Source organism: Cheilinus undulatus, linkage group 14 (genome assembly GCF_018320785.1).
Source record: "Cheilinus undulatus linkage group 14, ASM1832078v1, whole genome shotgun sequence".
Classification (NCBI taxonomy): domain Eukaryota; kingdom Metazoa; phylum Chordata; class Actinopteri; order Labriformes; family Labridae; genus Cheilinus; species Cheilinus undulatus.
In genome coordinates, this window is record NC_054878.1 from 44404795 (window position 1) to 44424395 (window position 19601).

Sequence of the window (19601 nt, forward strand, 5' to 3'; positions counted from 1 at the left end):
TTCTGGGAAATTTTTGTTTTTTAAAAAGAATTTCTCAACTGCTTTTAAAAAGGGCAAGGAATTTTAACACAGCTTTTCTGAACATCCTTAATTTATTTTGGATGCTAAAATTATTTTACACCAAACAGAGAAACAAAATTCACTATTTTTGCAATGGCCTCACATCTGACTGGGTATGAGTGTGATATTGTTCGCCTTCATGCCAGTTATACTGTGGTAAAAATCAAGTGAAGTGATTGCACTCAGGTCCATTTAGAGCTGTAAAGTACTAACTTTCCTACATTCCTGCCCCCAACAGACCTTCTGGGTTGTGTGATTGCAAACATCTTTTATTACTCAAGTAAAAGTACAGTTCCTCCCCTGCTGTCACAGTTTTGGGTGAAATAAACCCCTTTTTATTTTTTTTGTCTTTTTTGTATTTTGTTGTTTATCTTTGTGTCTTTTTCTGTGTTGAACGTCAGTGCTCCACTCTGATGCTGATTGAAAGCGCCAAAGACTCGCTGAGCTTCAGCGTGACTCATTACAAACATCCCAAACAGCCTCACACCGTACAGGTGAGACCTCCACCTCCTCCACAGACTCCCACAGAGCTGCCTCGTACATTCTCTGTATATCTATGAGGCACACTTTTGTGGTTATTTGAATGTTTTTTCAGGCCAAGACGGTGGAGGAGAGGAAGCTGTGGGCTCACCACATCAAACGCATCATTCTGGAGAACCACCACGCCATCATCCCTCAGAAGGTTGCAACATACACACGACACTAACCATACCAGTCCAACCAGAACATTATCCAGTATGACTAGTATGTTCTCCAGTCATCAATGGGTTCTTTCCTGTTGTGTTTGTTTTAGGCTAAAGACGCCATCTTGGAAATGAATCCAACATGTAAGTGAATGTTTTATTATAAAAATAATCAAAAGTCAAACTTTCTAGTTGACAGCACATTTAAAGAGACAGTACATTAAAGTCTCCAACACAGGAGGCAGAGATGAACTCATGCTAAAGCGTGGTTTATACTTGGATCAATCCATATTTGTTTATATAGCACTAATCCATAACTGAAGTTATCTGAAGACACATTACAAATAGGGCAGGTCCAGACCTTTCTCTCTAATGTGGCCTATCATCATACCAGAACTTACCACCATGAGCTCAGTATTTGCACCATTTGGCGAGGTGAGTCTGGTTCTCCAGCAGAGCCAGACTCAAATCTGCTGCAGTAGTGCTAGGGTTGGAATAATTAGACTTCTGTACTGTAACTACGCCATCCTGGCCTACACCGCCACGAGCACCACATACTTAGTGTGTCTGTTGCGCTCTATACTCAGACACTCAGCAGTGTGGTTTTTAAGCCAGTTCCTGGTCCCATCGCCTCATTTCATTCTTGTTTGTGTACGGCAGGGGTGACAAACTCAGAACAAGAGGAAAAAAATAAAAATCACAAGTTTAAAGGTCAAAATATGAGGAAAATTTCAACATCATGATCTTTAAAGGTCAAAAATAAGATGAAATTCAAAATATGAGTTTAAAAGGACAAAATATGAGAGGAGATTTGAAATCATGACTTTTAAAGGTCAAAATATGAGATCAAATCCAAAATCCTAAATATTAAAGATCAAAATATGAGAAAAAAGAGGAATCATGATTTTTAAAGGTCAAAATAAGAGGAAAAAATTAAAATCATGACTTTTAAAGGCCAAAATATGAGATAAAATCAATAATCATGAATTGTAAAGTTCAAAATATGAGAAAAAAAGTAGAATCATGACTTTTAAAGGTCAAAATAAGAGGAAAAAATTAAAATCATGACTTTTAACGGTTAAAAAAATGGGGAAAAAAAATTAAATTATGACTTTTAAAGGTTTAAACATGAGATAAAATCCAAGTCATGAATTTTAAAGGTCAAAATATGAGAAAAAATAAAATTATTACCTTCAAAGGTTAAGATATGAGACATAATTCAAAATCATTAGGTCTTAATGTCAAAATATAAGATATAATCCATAATCATGAGTTTTAATGGTAAAAAATTAGAAATAAAAAAAAATCAAAATCATGAGTTTACAGGGTCAAATATGGGAATAAAAGTCAAAGCTGGAGGTTGAAAATGTCAAAACGTTTGATAAAATTTGAAATCATGAGTTTTGAAAAATATGACTTAAAATTTGAAATTGTGAATCTTAAAGGTCAAAAATGAAATAAAAAGTCACAACCATAAGTTTAAGTTATAATTGTGCGATGCAAAATGAAAAATATGAAATGGAAACTTTTTTTGGCCCACATTCCTTACTCTTAAAAAAATCTGTTTATTTCTGCTTTACTTTTTTCAAATTTTTATGATTCAACAAAGAAATTTGACTTTATCAAGGTTAAGGCTAACCATGATGGCAGGAGTCAACTGATCGTTTCAGGCATATTCTGTGGTTTAACTGTGGAACTGGACAGACTTATGATTGTAGAAACTTCATTCAGGACTCTGGTGGTTTTGGAGCTTCAGTTTGGAGGATTGTGATGTTTCCAACTTCAGAAAAACAGCTGTGATTCCTTTATAAGGCAACACCGGAAAGCGCTCCTCTGGCTACGTGTTGTAAAAACACGACAGGCTGCTGGGTTGGTTGGCTAGAACTCATGTGTCATTTTAGCCAATCAGGTGGTGTTGTGGGCGGGGCATTAGATGAGAGTGTGAAAGAATGAGAACAGAGGGGCAAAAACACAAGAAGCAAAGCCAAAGTAGTGGATTCTTGTGTTTGATTCATCATACAGGTGATCGGTGGAATGAACTGCCGATACCAATAATTGGCAAGATATCGCCAAATATCGGCGCTGATAATCAGCCAGATCGTTTTTGTAAAGAAGAAAAGAGTTATCAGAGGAGTTGGAAAGTATGGCTGCTGGATCAGCTGAAGCAGAAGACAGGGGATTTTTAGAAATAGATGCAGAAACAAAAATCAGGCATTACATTGAAAATAATACCCAAACTCGTGGTTATTATGGTTGCTTTTTACCCATGATACTGTCTGCTCTATATTTATTGATGATATCCATCAACATATTTTTTATCTTGATGTCGTCTATCATGCTGTTGTTTTTCTGCAGACCCTCCACGGTATCGTTATAGTCCAGAACGGCTGAAGAAAGCATCTGATGGGTTTCAGCGAGACCGCCGTCAAGGGCGGCGACAGTCGGGTAAAAACAGAACAAAGATTATTTACTTCCTGTTTGTCAGCATCTGCCTGCCTCATCCATCCATTTATTGATCAGAAACTCATCAGGATCATTATGTTAGTGATTTATCTGCTTGTTTCTTGTGTCTTTTAGAACCCAACAAATCGCTGGCGAAGAGCAGCAAAGGTATACACCATGTCATGTTTATGTCTCTGTGTTCATGGATGTTCATGTAACATTTCACTATTTCCATTTTTAATGGCGTTAAAACTTCCAAACACTAATCATGGTAAATGGTATGACACCTAGTGAACCTGGTGGCGAGGCTGCCTGTAAAATTTGTGAAACAAAGAGGGATTTGCGGTTATATTTGGCAAGATGGGCTGAAAAATTGTCAAAAGGGGTTAATGGTGGCAAAAACTGGTTAGCAGAGACAAAAAAAAGGCAGAAAGTGGGGAAAATGTGTTGAAAGTGGCAAAACAGGTAGAAAAAAGTGGTACAAAGAAGGTAACAAGTGGCAAAATGGGTGTGACAGAGTGAAATTTGGTTAAATTAGGCAGAATGGCCATAAACAATTGTGAAAAGGGGTTGACTGTGGCCAAAAAAGGGTTAGCAGAGGCAAAAATAGGCCTAAAAGTGGCAAAATGGCTGAAAAGATGCCAAAAGTGGCAGAAAAGATGATAGAGCAGGGATAAAATGGGGAAAATAGGTCCAAAGAGACAAAAATGTGTTTAAAGTGGCAAAAGTGTGCAGACAAAAAAGTAATGAGAAGGATTAAAACATGGAAATAATGGGTACAAAGCATGTAAAATTGATGAAAAGTGGCATATCTTTAAAGAATGGTAAAAATGGACAGACAAGTGGTTAAAAATGGCACAAATGGATCATTTCAACATCAGACCCAATAACAGCTTGACATACCTTCAACATAAACAAAGTGTTAGCCAGGATTGCTAGCCCCAGTGCTAGCTGACTCAGCACACATGCATTGATACCAGTAAATCCCACCTGGGGAGGACCAATGCTCTGGATTGTCAGGGTGCCACATTATATTACATTATTATTGGTCAGACCAAGCACATGCTGGCATCCAAACAGAAGAAATACACATCTGTGTACATCTGTGTGTTTTTTTTTACTTTATAGATGACATAGTTGTAGTTTAACTAATCATCATCTGTGTTTTTCCTCTTCTTCTGTTTGTATCTGCAGATCCCACTGCCAACCTGAAGGTAAGAAACAGCCAATTAACTCCTCGGTCGGTTCCTTCTCTTTTCCCTCCTCTCTCCTTTTAATCTTCTTCTCTGCTCACTCCTCTTGTGAATCTTCTTGTTTTTAAGTTTCCCTCTGTACCACAGTAATCTAATATATGCATGTTAGCATGTTAGCCTCAGTCTCTTGACTCAGAATGCCCTTCAGAAAACAGAAAAGACAAACAGAGGAATGTTTGACGTCCTGCAGCACTCAGAGAGTGAGGGGGGGTCAGAGGGGGCGGGCCTGTCCTCACGGCCCTCCAGCCTGGGCCCTGAGGAGGAGGAAGAGGAGGAGGAAGGGGAGGAGCTGTGCAGCAGTAAGGACTCAGTGGAGCAGCTGATCTGCAGCGATGGAGAGGAAGACGAAGGGCGGCGCTCGTCTCCTCAGCGGTCTCATCGGGCAGACGACAGCGAGCTGGACGACGTGCTGGACGATGACCAGGTAGAAGACTTCGCCAGCTCAGTGCTGGCCGCGCTCTCCTGTTGGCCTCTCAGGGCTCAGGTTTCCATGGTGATGGTGAGGGTTTCTGATTCCTGCGTGGGCTTCTTCTTCATCTAACATCCAACATGGCCGCCACCTAACCTCTACCTGTCCCACTCTGCTCCCTGCTCATCGATAACTCAGTGATCTCTGCTGCATGAGCTTCACCTGTGAACTAACCAACTCAGCTGCACTGGTTTGGGAGCGGGTGTAGGGAGGATCAATGGGGGTTCTTCCTAACAGGAGTATTTTAAAGTTTCAGTCCTTTAAGTAGGAAACAAACCAATCTAGTAGTGTGCCAGTCTCAGAAAGTCCCACCTCAGAGTTTCATCTGAGGCCCAATTACCCAGGAATTTAGAAAAGAATACCTTCAGAATGTCATGGGCAGGCCTGGGAAGGAGGGGAGAAGGAAACGCCCACTCCCTTCTTCTTTCTGTCCCTAATCAGCCACAGCACCATTCAGTCCATGCTGCCTGTCAGCCATAACCATGATGACATGTGGTCATGTAGAACCCTGGTTCCCAACCTTGGGTCCAGGAGCCTCTTGGGGGACGCCAGAGTTTTCAGGGGGTTGTGAGGCTCTGTCTGCCCCAAGGTTGTGGAAAACTAGAATTGCACTTACTAACAGAAATCATGGTATAACGCTTCAGAATAATTCATACAGTGGTTTTTGATTTTTTTTTTGTGCCAATCCTGGGGGGCCTCAAGTTTTCTTAGATACAAGTATGGAGGGGCTCAAAGGAAAAAAATGATAGGAACCACTGATGTAGAAGACACAAGTTTGTATGTTTTACTCATTAAAGAAATGTTTTTTCCATGATCTCAGTCAGCAGCACTACATTTCCCACAATCCTAGAGTGTTACAGCTATGTCTGTGATTGGCTGAATCTGCATTCTTGGTGTTTTTGGGAGTCATAAAAGGAACATGAAGTAAAATCACAGAGTAAGCCTTCTTTACACGAATGTCAGTGACTCTGTCCAATGAGCTGAGTCAGCTCCAGGGCGCTCATAGAGGAAGAGTCATTAATGATGTCTAAATCTGCTCATCAGACATGGATTTGATTAATTAAATTGTGACGCCACATGCTAAAGTCTACAGAATTTCCAGACAGTGAAGTGCAGTCGTGGTCCAAGAGGAAGGTCTTTTGACCTTAACCTTGTACCTCTAAGACAGTATTATTCAACCCTGCTCAACCAAAGAGCCAAATTAATAAAAAAAATACCTTTGCAAGAGCCACATTCTAAGTGGTGAAAATTGGCTAAAATAGGTTAAAGTGGCAATAAAATAAGTTTAAGTGATAAAATGGTTCAAAAGCAGCAAAGAAGTGGAGAAAAATGGGTGAAAGTTGGCAAAAAATGGTGAGAAAAAGTGGCAAAATTGAGTCACAATGGGTAAAAATGGTCAAAAAAAAAAGGTAATATGTGGCCAAAAATGAGTAACTCTAATAGGCAAAAGTGGCAAAAATGTAAAAGGGCAGCTTAAATGTGCAAGAAGGGGCAGAAAAATGGCAAAAAGGGGGAAAATTTTGTAAATAGCTAAAACCAGGATAAAAGAGGCACAGGTTGGCTAAAAACAGTAAAAATGTGGTTAAAAAAAAATTAGTGAAGAGACTAAAATGGGCAAAAGAGGCAAAACGGTCAAAAAGTGACAAAGAAGTGGCAAAATGGGTTAAAATTGGAAGAAATTGGTAAAAAAAAAGTAGCTAAATGGATTAAAAAATGAGTTACAGGTGGTCAAAAAACAGTGAAAATGTGGCAAAAATTGAGTGAAAATAGACTAAAATGGGCAAAACTGGCAAAACCGTCAAAACTGGAAATAGAAGTGGCAACAAATGGGTGAAAATTGGAAAAAAATGGGGAGAAAAAGTGGCAAAAAGGAGGAAAATTTGTAAATAAGGACAATGGAAATATACAAACAAAAAAATAAACGTTGAAAATTTAAGCCAGTTGTACAAGAGTGGGGAACAAACTGATTAATGGATAATTTCTGAGGTTAAAGTTGACCTTTTTTAAGGTTTTCTGAGGGGAAAATATTTCAAATAAAGACGTAAAAGAGCCACAAATCATCACAAAAGAGCCACATGTGGCACAAAAGCCATGCATTGAGTATCACTGCTCTGAGGTGTACTAATTTCTTTGAGTCATAGTGGACGTTTGTGGAAAGTCTGAAGGAAATGCGGTAACACTTTATTTGAAGTTTTATTCATAGGCCTGACATTATGCTGTCATAATCATGACATGACACCTGTCATTACCATGAATAGGGCTTTATGAATGTTGTCATTAAGTGCCATTAAGTGTCATTTGCTAAATTATGACACCTTTACCGCAAATGTCAAGTTATCATGATTATGCCTTCCGAAAAAATGTCAACTTTGCGGTAAAGGTGTCATAATTTAGTGAATGACACTTAATGGCACTTCATGGTAACATTTATGAAGCCCAATTCATGGCAATGACAGGTGTCATGTCATGATTATGACAGCATAATGTCAGTCTTATGAATAAAACTTCAAATAAAGTGTTACTGGAAATCCTTTAAAGTGTTCCTGAGATACAGCACTCAAAGGATCACCCGGATTCAGCTTATGGACAGAAACATGATTTTTTTTCAACCCCTGGCCACTGTCGGTGCAAACATACAGAAAGAATTTAAAAAGGGAAAGCTCGGTGTGATTTGCTGTTAAAAGTTGATCTCATGTGTTTGGTTCCTGCTGCAGGACGTCGGTGGAGGCAGTGTGTCTGCTAACAGCTCCAGCAAAGAAAACATCCAACTTCCTGAAGAAGACGAGGCAGGTGGAGCTGAAACAACATGTGAGCAGGTAAATATTGACACGTTTACCCCCAACACAGTACATTCATATGTTAGAATTTCCCTAATTAAACGTCCTTTGTTTCTCATAATGGTGTTTGAGCATAGTTGAACACCATGAATAGTTTCAAAAAAAGCGTATTTGGCCTCAATCACCAACTGTTCTACATTCACCACCGTTTTCTTCTCTGTGACTCGAGAAGATTAGAAATAGGAGGAATGCCACATTTGTAGCCCATGTCTAGGATTGGTCTGTGCGTAGCGGCTCTTGATGCGCTGACTCCAGCCTCAGTCCACTCCTTGCGAAGCTCCACCAAAACCTTGGATGTGTTTTGCTTAACATCCCTATCAAGGCTGCGGTTCTGCACCCTTATGCTAATGCACCTTTTCCTACCAAACTTTATCCTTCCACTCAATTTTCTATGAATCTGCTTGGATACAGCACTCTGTGAACAACCAGCTTCTTTAGCAATGACCTTTGACCTTACCCTCCTTGTGGAGGGTGTCAGTGACTGTCTTCTGGACATCTGTCAAGTCTGCAGTCTTCCCCATGATTGTGTAGCCTACTGACCCAGACTGAGAGACCTATAAAGGCTCAGGAAACCTTTGCAGGTGTTTTGAGTTACACCATGACTTTCCAAGATTGAACTTTCACAATATTCTAACTTTCTGAGGTACTGAATTTTGGGTTTTCATTATCTGTAAGCCATAATCATCAACATTTCAAGAAATACAAGCTTGAAATATTTCACTCTATGTGTAATGAGTATACTGGTTTCACTTTCTGAAATGAGTGACAAAAAATATTGAACTTTTTCATGATATTCAAATTTTTTTTAGATGTACCAGTAGTCCAGCTTGTCCTGAAAAAATAGATGTCTATAACTTGAGTGTGTGTAAAAGGGTTGCAATTTTAAAAGCATTAAAAAAATACAGACAGACCAAAAGTAGCAGAAACTGGCTTGGGGTTCTAAAGGTTCTGCAAACTTTTGGCTGTTAAATGATTATTTTTAGTAGGCTGACCAATTTAGCATTCAGGCCCTACAAATGACCTCAAGTATCTGTTAGATTTGGACCTCCTGGCTTAAATAAACCTCCTTCCCGATGTCAGAAGTCTAAAGTCTGAATGTAGAGTGCTATGGTTCTCCATTGATGGACTTTGCTTTCTGAGTTTCTCACTAGAAAAACACAGCCAAGGCAACTTAAGTCATTATTTTCCAGTTGTGTTAAGCAAAATTGGGCAGGGTCATTTTTTTCCCTTGGATATTCCTTCATCGCTATTTCATCTCTAATGATGTGTCTTGTTTTTTGGTTTTCATGGTTTTTAGAGCTCCTCAGACATGACGCCAAAGAGGAAGACTTCAAAACAGACCGAAATCCACAAACCAGATCCTACCTGTGACTCCGACAGTTTGTCCTCTACACCCGTCAGCATTTCAGCCTCTCCTCAAACGACTGAAACAACACCTGAAAGAGATCCAGAACACGTAGAGAGACGGTCCTCAGCTACGCCAGATTCAGACTCAAAAACACTGAGTAGTGCAGAATCCTCTGAGGACGAGGAAGATGAGAAGGAGGCCACACAGAAAGGGGAAGAAGCCACCAGCATCCTCCCTTCCTCTGTCCTGGACAAAGCAAGCGCCATTGCTCAGCACTTCACCAACAGCATCAAACGGGGCAGCGTAGCTCAGGATGACGCTCGCTCACTCGGCTGCGCTTCACCCCGTCTGCTCAGCAGGAACAGCAGCAGCCTCAGCCTCTGCCCTGAATCCTCCGACAGAATGTTACGGGTCAGCAGTGCCGGTTCTGATCCTCCGGAAACCTTTGGCGTGACAGATTTGACCCTGCTGTCTCCCCGAGACGACAGCCTGTTTGACTCAGACAGAAGCATTCGGCGTAGGCGGGACTCAACCCTCTCTAAGCAGGACCAGATGCTCATTGGAAAAATTAAGAGTTACTACGAGAACGCTGAGAACCAGGATGCCACTTTCAGCCTCCAGCGCAGAGAAAGTCTCACGTACATCCCAACTGGGCTGGTAAGGAGCTCCGTCAGCCGGTTCAACAGCAGCCAAAAGGATGAAATCCCTCAAACAAACCCCTCAGACTCAACCACATCCCCCAGCACAGCAGAGTCAAACTCAGCTTTACCCCCAGATACCAAGGCTCATGTTGTCACAGACGAGTCTTTGGATCCCCTGAAGTCTGAGCTGGTGAACAAAGATCCAGAAGACTCAGGAGAAAGGAACGGGTCCATAATTAAAAGTGTTCAGGACAGTCCTTTTGGGGATGAGGAGTTCAGACCTTCATCTGAGATGATTAAGATCTGGCAGACAATGGAGCAAGAAATGAGCAAATCACAAAGTGAGAACCGAGGGCATGAGCGATTGCGAGAAGTCCCTAGAACCTCCAAAGTCACTTTTGAGAACCCTTCTGAGACATCAAAAACCAGAAAACTGAAGGAATCCATGTGTCCTTCAGCCTTCAAGCACACAGTCTCTGGTGTGACTCAATCAGGAAATCGAAAGATTTTCATTGATGAGGCTGCCGTTCACAGAGCTCCGGTTCCTCGGGTTGCACAGCTAAGGGCTGAGGTCGAGAGGGAAAGACCCAGCAAGGATTCCAACCAGCTGGATGAAGTAGACAAAACAAAGAGCAAAGTCCTCCATCTAGCTCGGCAGTACAGCCAACGAATAAAAACAACCAACCCAGTGGTCCGACAGAGAAGTCAGGGCTTTCTCATCGGGAAGAAGAGTTTACCCTGCGTGATAGAGGAGAAGGAGACTTCCTGTTTAACTTCAGGTAATCACTCATGGAAGCTGAGCCAGAAGGCAAAGCTTGTCTTATACCAGTTCCTAACCCTCATCCATGGTTAGGAGTTTCGGGTGGTGGCTAAAAGAATGAGATTGGCTAAAGTTATCTTCCTCAGAGGGGTGACTGGGTTCAGCCTTAGGGATTGGGCGAGGAGTTCAGTCATCACATAGGAACAAAGCTATTGCTCCTCCACACTGAAGGGCGATAGTTCCAGTGGTTCAGGAATCTGATCAGGATACCTCTGAGGTGTCTGTCTTTGGAGGTTTTCCACACAAGTCCAAGTGGGAGAAGACCTCAGGATAGACCCAGAATGCACTGAAGGGATTATATACTTATCCCTTCTTTAGGGAATACCTCAGCCCACCCATTATATCCATTTGAATTATATGGATATGGGTCCCAAGTGGGTTTGTCTTTAGGCTGAGTGGTGGCTCCAGCTGTGAATGCCCATGTGGACTTCAACCAGTATGAGACTCATAAAGGCCTCATCTCAGGTAGAAGTCCAAAAGGGCAATCACAGTTGGGGCAACCATTGACTTTGCAGGAAAAACTCCACCTCGGGCCAACATTTGCAGTCCTCTTATGACCATTATGGGGCCCACACGGACATGCTGACTAAGGGGAATCCTGTGAGGAGCTGGAGCATGTAGCTAGGGAGAAGGAAGGATAGGTTGACTTGCCCACAAAGTGTCCTAACAGCATGCGGGCTTCAGACATCAGGTTCCATTGCGTGCTTGCTGTCCACACTGCATCCATTAAATTTTTCATACTCTGCCCTATGCATTCCAGGCTTCCCTTGTAAATATCACTGGAGAAACAGAGGCTTTGAGAATCATCATGAAGATTTAAAAATGACATAATCACTGTCAACATGTACTGATAACGCAGGGGAACAGTATGTTTAAAGGGGCAAGAGGGCTCTCAAAATTGCTGCAAGTCACAAAGTAGAAAGAAGGTAGAAAAGGTTGTAAGAAGGGGTAATAAGTGGCAAAAATACAGTGCTTAACAAATTTATTAGACCACCCTAACCCTAGCCAAAGTAAGGTTTATGCCACAGCTGCCCTAAATTAGCAGCATTGTTAATTACCAAAATCATTTTTTATGTTTCTGAAATGGTTAATACACCAATATGTAGAAGCTCTTTAACCCAAATGATATTTTTAATGCTAAAACATAATTATTATTGTTATCCATGAATTTTCAAATTTACTGATTTACAAAAAACCTGAAGAAATAGTAAAGCACATTAATTTTTCTTGATTAATGTCAAATTATAGTTATTTACTTGCATTCCTGAACAGAAAAATTAGTTTTTGTGGTTGAATGTTATGCTTGATTCATATCAGACTTCTCAGAGAAGCCAAGTGAGCCGGCTCAAATTTGGGTAATTCAGTTTGAAATCCCTCATTCCTGTTAAAATGGTAAAACTTGGAGAGCTCACTGAAAATGAAAGTCTGCATTAAAGCACTTCATGATGGTCTTTGAGACAAATATTACAGGTGGTCTAATAAATTTGTTAAGCACTGTAGGTGGAAGAAAAAGTAATGAAAGGAGATAAATGTGACAAAAATGGGTTTAAAGTGGTCCAAAAGGGTTAAAAGTTGCACAAATAGGTTAACAGAGGCAAGAAATGGACTGAAAGTGGCAAAATGGCCTAGAAATTGTAAAAACCAGGCAGTTAGGTTTGTGCAGAGGCGTTACAAGAAGCAAAAATTAGGGTATCAAAGAGTAAAATGCAGTTAAAATTGGCATAATGAGTAGTAAAAAGTGGCAAAACATGGATTAACAGAGGCAAAAGGGCCAGACAAAGTGGTGAAAGAGGATTAATGGGGCAAAACATGTCAAAAGAGGTAAAAAGAATTGGCATAAAAAGTGGTGAAAAGATGAAAAGAGGTTTTAGAAGAAAAAATGGTTTAATAGAGGCAACAGAAGCCACAAAGTGGCAAAAAAGGGGTATACAGATGCAAAATGGGCAGGAAAAAGTGCTGGAAAGGGTTCGAAAAGGGACTTGAGTGTGGAAAAATGGGCAGAACAAGTGGTGACACAAGATTAAAAGGGGCAAAAATGGGTAGGAATTGCAAAAATTGGTTTAAAATGGAGATAAGGTTTATCAGAGGCAAAAGGGGTAAAAAAAAACAACAACTGTTAAACAGAAGCAAAATATGGTTAAAAAAAAAAGGTAAGAAAAAATGATGAAAAATGGTTAAATTGTGGTTACAAAAAGTGGTTAACAGAGGCAAAAATGCATCAAAATTTTCAAAAAACAAAAGCATAAGAAGTGATGAAAGGGGTGAAGAGGAGCAACATTAGTTTAAATCTCCAAAAATGGTTAAGAGTGGAATAAACTGTTACAGAGAAGTTAAAAAAAATGTAGAAAGGGACAAAAATCGGTTAACAGAGACAAAAATGGGTCAAACGTAGGAAAAATGGCAGAGAAGTGGTGACAAGGTCAGAAAGAGTGATGAAAAGGTGTTAAAAAGTAGCAAAAATTTTTAAAAGAGGCAAAAATGGTTTTAAATTAGCAAAAATTGGTTAAAAGTGGAAAGACGCTTAACAAGTTAAAAAAAATAGGTAGAAAGGGACAAAAATTGGTCAAAAATGCCAGAAAAGGTGATGAAAAGTGGTTAAAATGTGGCAAGAAATGGGTTCAAACAGGCAAAATGGGTAAAACAGGTATAAAAATAATAAAGTGGTAAAAATTGGCTGGTAATAGCTTGACACTTTTTTTGCTCCCAAAGTGAGTAACTGATAGCCAGGATGCTTGCACCAATGCTACTGATCCAACACACACACACACACACACACTGATATCATCAGTAAATTTAAACTGGGGAGGGGCCATTCTCTGGTTTGTCAGGCAGACCTGGGTAGGGTTACGTGATGAATTGGTAGCCTGAGTATGACTATATTTGATGTCTGCTGTGTGAATGTTTAAATGGCCTCATATTTTACCTGTAGGTTTGACTGCACTGATAAAAATGGAGTTGTGATTTGACTGAATGAATTGTTTCGTGTTTTGCAGGTAAACCCAACCTGACTCTGCCCCTAGCTCCTCTTGACCAAGCATCCTCTCTGCCTCTGAGCCCCTTAGACCAGACCCAGCCTTCTCTCCCTGGTCTCACTGGCGGTTTGATGGGCAGCTCCAAGGTGGTCTCCCCAAGTCGGGGTCAGTCCTGCAGCCCTCTCAGTCCTCCCCCCATCGAGAGCTTCAACTGGCCCGATGTCCGAGAACTCCGCTCTATGTACTCCAATCCTGCTCGGTCTCAAAGGTGTCCTGTGGGGCGAAGTCGCTCTATCCCTGAGCAAATGTCAGACGGTGGTCTAAGGAGACATTCAAGCCACTCGTCCAGCCTCCCCCGCCTGGGTGAGGCTCATTCATCTAAACCTCATGGCCACAGGGGTGTTGGCAGAGAGGAGCGCGCCAAAAGACTCCTCAGAGCCAATTCTCTGGACCCTCGGCTGAGTGCAGAACAAATGTCAGAGCTGGAGAAACTTAAAGGCCAAGCCGCAGAGGAAAACCAAGACGGTTACTACGTAGCAGCAGAAGCGATTCTTCCAAACGACCCAGAACACAAGATCATCATTATGGAGAAACTGCCTGAGCCTGAGTCAGAACATGCAGAGACAGCCAAAGAATCCAACAACGGAGACGAAGAGGAAGACGACAGCTACATTCAAATCCGTTCACCCACCAGCAGGGAGAAGATCTCCATCATGGCCGTCATCGACCGCTGCCGGGCCTACCAGGAGTCTGATGAATATAAACAAAGGGAGGACGTAAGAGCCAAAACCGAGCCCACAAGGCCTCAAGAACCAGTCGTCAACGCCACATCCTCCAACGACGAGGATGATGAGTCCCAGACGGCAAGCTCTGGGACGAAGACCGAGGCTGGACAGCAGAGCATTGTGAGGAACTTGAGGGAAAAGTTCCAGAACATGGGCTGAGAATGAGAAAAAAGAGCCAAAGAAGAGTAAAATTGAACTCTGAGACGTCAGAACTCAAAGTAGACCTGAAGATTGGTTAAAACCATTAAACTCTCTAAGAAGTCATCAGTGAGCCTGTCAGCTTTCAGAGAAACGGATTATCCCTCAGAGACTTTGTTCACTGAGAGGGAACATGGCTTTTATTTGTATTTATTTCAGATTTTATTTTCAGTTATAGAAAAGTCATCATTGAGGGATGAACACAAAACATTTTTAAATGATAATTTAAGAGAAGATTTTAAGACAAAGAGCTTTAAGATGACAGATTATCTTTGTGGGATTCTAACAGCTTTTTATGAACTGATCTAAAACCACTTTGTAAAGACCTTTTCCCAGAGTCCTCTCTGACTTTTGTAGATAAATATGTAAAAAATCAAATTGTCTGTATAACACTCTAATTATACGTTAAAGCACTTTTTTGTACAGGATGTGATAAAGTGTTGCACAGTTTAAATAATGGATACTTTTGCTTCTCACGTCTTCAAAGCCGTCACTACACTCACAGAGATCAGACGCCACGCCATCTTTTTGTCTGCTATGGTGACTGCTGTGGTCAGAGAGCCATGAAACTACACTGTACTGCAGGAAAAGGAAAAGAAGCGGGACTAGACAATACCAATGCAATTCTAAAAAAAATATTAAGACTGACATTAACTGACTTATGGCACCCACTACTGAGGGATCTAAACTGAACCACTTAGCCAGCTAATTGCCCTCATCCCGAGCACTTACACTGGGAAGATACTAGCTAACAAGATTAAGACGTGACCATTCCTCAAGCCTCATAGAGTTTCACTGAATAAAAATGCTCGGTTCTCTTCTTGTTTTATTCTTATTTAAAGACTTTTACTGACTCAGCATGTCCAGATGTTGCCTGAGGACTAAACCAGGTAAGGACCTGTCCACGCTGAGATGAATTCAGGAGTATACGCCCAAGTTTTTTGTCATGTCGGCGTTCCATACACTCGGAAACTGCGTTTTGGGTGACTGTAAACGATACTTTTTGAAAACGGGTCCCAGAGTGCACAAATCCGTAAACGACTACCGTTTTGTCTCTGTGTGGACGGCCAACCGCATTTTTCTTGAAACAATTACGTCCCACATAGCGTAGCTTTCTTAAGACGCTTGCGCGGGTCCAGCTAAAACAACAATGACGGATTAAAGGGTTGTGTTCATGCTGCAGAAGCTACTGAGCTTGTTATAACTTTTACAGAAAAATCTGATGCTCTTTTACCACCACCAGGAAACACAAACACCAGATGTTCTTAAATCCAATGCGGAGAACAAACAGAAGAGCAACTAGAGGAAAGTTTGTGTCATTTTTCTGTGATATTCTTCTTCTCTTTTGGTGCATTTCCATGGCAGCAGTGCAGCGTCACGTACAGGCTTGGCATATGTACTACTGCGTTTTTAGTCATTTTCAGTGGTTCTGTGCTTTCCTGAAATGATCCTGTCTTGACAGAAAACTTTTTAAAAACGGAACGGCAATATATCGTTTTCATCTGCGTGTGGACGGGGCCTCAATCTGTCTCTGGATGGTTGAAGAACAGGCTTCAAACATTAATACCAAAAAAATAAATAAAATTGGTAGCTTCTCCTCAGCAGATCTGACTTTTGAATGACTGTTTTTGTATATTTCCTTAATTATACAGTTACAGTCCACCTTAACCACAGCTTATGATCATAGCTCATTGATTATGTGTATCAAAAGATAGTTTATTAAAATCTTTATATTGTGCCTTTTAGTTGGTGTATTTATGTAAAGTGTATTTAAACATTTTATTTCTTTAGTTCTTTTATTTATTCTAAGTCATGGTTTTTCTCTGAAAAACGGCCGTCTTTTTGAATAAGGACGGTCTAGAGTGTCATGCTGAGGCCGATGTGGGACTTGAACCTGTGACTTTCCTGTAACCACTGGACCAGCGTGCTCATCACGTTCCTCTCTCAGTCTCTCACTGGTAGCTTCCTGCACCTTCCCGTTCTATGTCCTCCTGATGTGAGTAGAAACAGCCTTCCTGTGTGGGTCTGTGTTTCTACAGAGGTGTTTCTATGAGTGGACGGCTGCTCTGTTTCTATTAAAGTGTACAGGATCACATCACTGTCTCTGTCTAATGTTTGTGCACACATCATTCACACTGCTACTAGAGGAGGTTTTATTTAGGAGCCTTGGCTTTAATATGAGTACTCTAGACCATTGATTCCCAAGCTGGGGTCCGGGACCCCCCCATGGGGCGCCAAAGATCTCAGGGGGCACGAAAGGCTTTGTCTGTTCTGAGGATGCCAAAAGTAGGTTTTTAAATATTGATTAAAACCATGATAAAGCAGTTATTAAGTAGTTTATACAAAGGTCTTTTGATAAGAAACGCATGCATAGGCCTTTTTTAAGGGTTTATCAGGGAAATAATTAAAATCTATGTTGATTTTTGGTGGCAGTGCATCAGTTTTTCTTCTCTCTAGGGCCTGGGGGGCTTCACTTTTCTTAGAAACATGGGGGTGGGGGGTTAGGGGGTTAGGGTTGGGTTGGGAAACACTGCTCTAGACCCTAAAAAAAGTTCTGACCATCAGGCCTGTCCACAGATTTGGGAGGCCCCTGGGCCCCTGACAAACCCTGAGAATAGGTCCTCTCCTGTTGTGTTTCATTGATGATATCACTGCATGTACATCGATCAGTAGCTTTGGTGCTAGCATTGTGGCTAACAGTTACTTTATTTTGGAGATGAAAAGAGTGTTGATATTTAAGTTTTTTTTTTTTCATTTGTGCCACTTTTTAACATCTTTTCACCACTTGTCATAAATTTTGCAAAGATCTTGCCATTTTGAAAAAATATTTTATCACTTACTTCCATCTCATTTTTGCAACTAGAAAACCTTTTATTCTAGTTTAACCAATTTTTGACAATCTAAATGCATTTTTGGCTTTTATAACCTTTTTTTGACCCAATTTCACCACCTTTCTGGCCCACTCTGCCACATTAAGCCAATTTCACCAGCTAATACCTGATTTCACTCTGTTTCATTCATGTTTGCCACTTATAACCCTACTATTACTCATTCTGCCATTTTTGCCACTTTAAACCATTTTTGTTACTTTCTACCCTTTTTTTGCTTTTTTTTTTGCTTTTTTTTGCTTTTGTTTACCTTTTTTTCTACCATTAACCCTTTTTTGCCAACGGAAACAACAAAATGGGGATAAATAAAGAGGTGAGAAGGGGTTAAATGTGGCAAAAATGAGCTTAACAAAGACAGAAATGCAAACATGGGTAAAAAGAGTGCAAAATTGAAGAAAAGTTGCAAAAAAATGGGCTGAAAAGAGGTTAAAAAGTGGCATCAATAAATAACCTCAACGTCATAACCCAATTAAAGCTTGACACGCTTTTCAGTGCCAAAATAAATTAACTGTTAGCCAGGATGCTAGCACAATGCTACTGATCCAACACACATGCAATGATATCATCAATTAATCACTACTGGGGAGGGCCCATTCTCTGGGTTTATCAGGGGCCATTCTCTGGGTTTATCAGGGGCCATTCTCTGGGTTTATCAGGGGCCATTCTCTGGGTTTATCAGGGGCCATTCTCTGGGTTTATCAGGGGCCCATTCTCTGGGTTTATCAGGGGCCATTCTCTGGGTTTATCAGGGGCCATTCTCTGGGTTTATCAGGGCCCATTCTCTGGGTTTATCAGGGGCCACTCTCTGGGTTTATCAGGGGCAATTCTCTGGGTTTATCAGGGGCCATTCTCTGGGTTTATCAGGGGCCATTCTCTGGGTTTATCAGGGGCCATTCTCTGGGTTTATCAGGGGCTCATTCTCTGGGTTTATCAGGGTCCATTCTCTGGGTTTATCAGGGGCCATTCTCTGGGTTTATCAGGGCCCATTCTCTGGGTACATCAGGGGCCATTCTCTGGGTTTATCAGGGGCCATTCTCTGGGTTTATCAGGGGCCCATTCTCTGGGTTTATCAGGGGCCATTCTCTGGGTTTATCAGGGGCCATTCTCTGGGTTTATCAGGGGCCATTCTTTGGGTTTATCAAGGGCCATTCTTTGGGTTTATCAGGGGCCATTCTCTGGGTTTATCAGGGGCCATCCTCTGGGTTTATCAGGGGCCATTCTTTGGGTTTATCAGGGGCCATTCTTTGGGTTTATCAGGGGCCCATTCTCTGGGTTTATCAGGGGCCATTCTCTGGGTTTATCAGGGGCCCATTCTCTGGGTTTATCAGGGGCCATTCTCTGGGTTTATCAGGGGCCATTCTCTGGGTTTATCAGGGGCCCATTCTCTGGGTTTATCAGGGGCCATTCTCTGGGTTTATCAGGGCCCATTCTCTGGGTTTATCAGGGGCCATTCTCTGTTTTTATCAGGGCCCATTCTCTGGGTTTATCAGGTGCCATTCTTTGGGTTTGTCAGGAGCCCATTCTCTGGGTTTGTCAGGGGTCCATTCTTTGGGTTTTAGGGGGCCACTCTTTGGGTCTGTCGGGGACCCATTTTCTGGGTTTGTCAGGGGTCCATTCTCTGGGTTTATCAGAGTCCATTCTCTGGGTTTATCAGGGCCCATTCTCTGGGTTTTCAGGGGCCATTCTCTGGGTTTTCAGGGGCCATTCTCTGGGTTTTCAGGGGCCATTCTCTGGTTTTTCAGGGGCCATTCTCTGGGTTTATCAGGGGCCATTCTCTGGTTTTTCAGGGCCCATTCTCTGGGTTTATCAGGGGCCATTCTTTGGGTTTATCAGAGGCCATTCTTTGGGTTTATCAGGGGCCATTCTCTGTGTTTATCAGGGGCCATTCTTTGGGTTTATCAGGGGCCATTCTCTGTTTTTATCAGGGCCCATTCTCTGGGTTTATCAGGTGCCATTCTTTGGGTTTGTCAGGAGCCCATTCTCTGGGTTTGTCAGGGGTCCATTCTTTGGGTTTTCAGGGGCCACTCTTTGGGTCTGTCGGGGACCCATTTTCTGGGTTTGTCAGGGGTCCATTCTCTGGGTTTATCAGAGTCCATTCTCTGGGTTTATCAGGGCCCATTCTCTGGGTTTTCAGGGGCCATTCTCTGGGTTTTCAGGGGCCATTCTCTGGGTTTTTCAGGGGCCATTCTCTGGTTTTTCAGGGGC

The 19601-nt window shown here is 41.7% G+C and overlaps 1 protein-coding gene across 1 annotated transcript in view; it reads left to right on the top strand.

Annotated features, from left to right (window-relative positions):
* LOC121521254 (pleckstrin homology domain-containing family G member 3) overlaps positions 1-16588 on the top strand; it is a 58106-nt gene extending 41518 nt beyond the window's left edge. The window contains exons 10-18 of the mRNA XM_041805085.1: positions 462-554; positions 656-742; positions 854-887; positions 3099-3188; positions 3321-3353; positions 4380-4399; positions 7622-7723; positions 9042-10512; positions 13547-16588. Coding sequence (XP_041661019.1) covers positions 462-554; positions 656-742; positions 854-887; positions 3099-3188; positions 3321-3353; positions 4380-4399; positions 7622-7723; positions 9042-10512; positions 13547-14469 — 2853 coding nt within the window. The 3' untranslated portion in view covers positions 14470-16588. The remainder of the gene's footprint in view (positions 1-461; positions 555-655; positions 743-853; positions 888-3098; positions 3189-3320; positions 3354-4379; positions 4400-7621; positions 7724-9041; positions 10513-13546) is intronic.
* The last annotated feature ends 3013 nt before the right edge of the window (positions 16589-19601 follow it).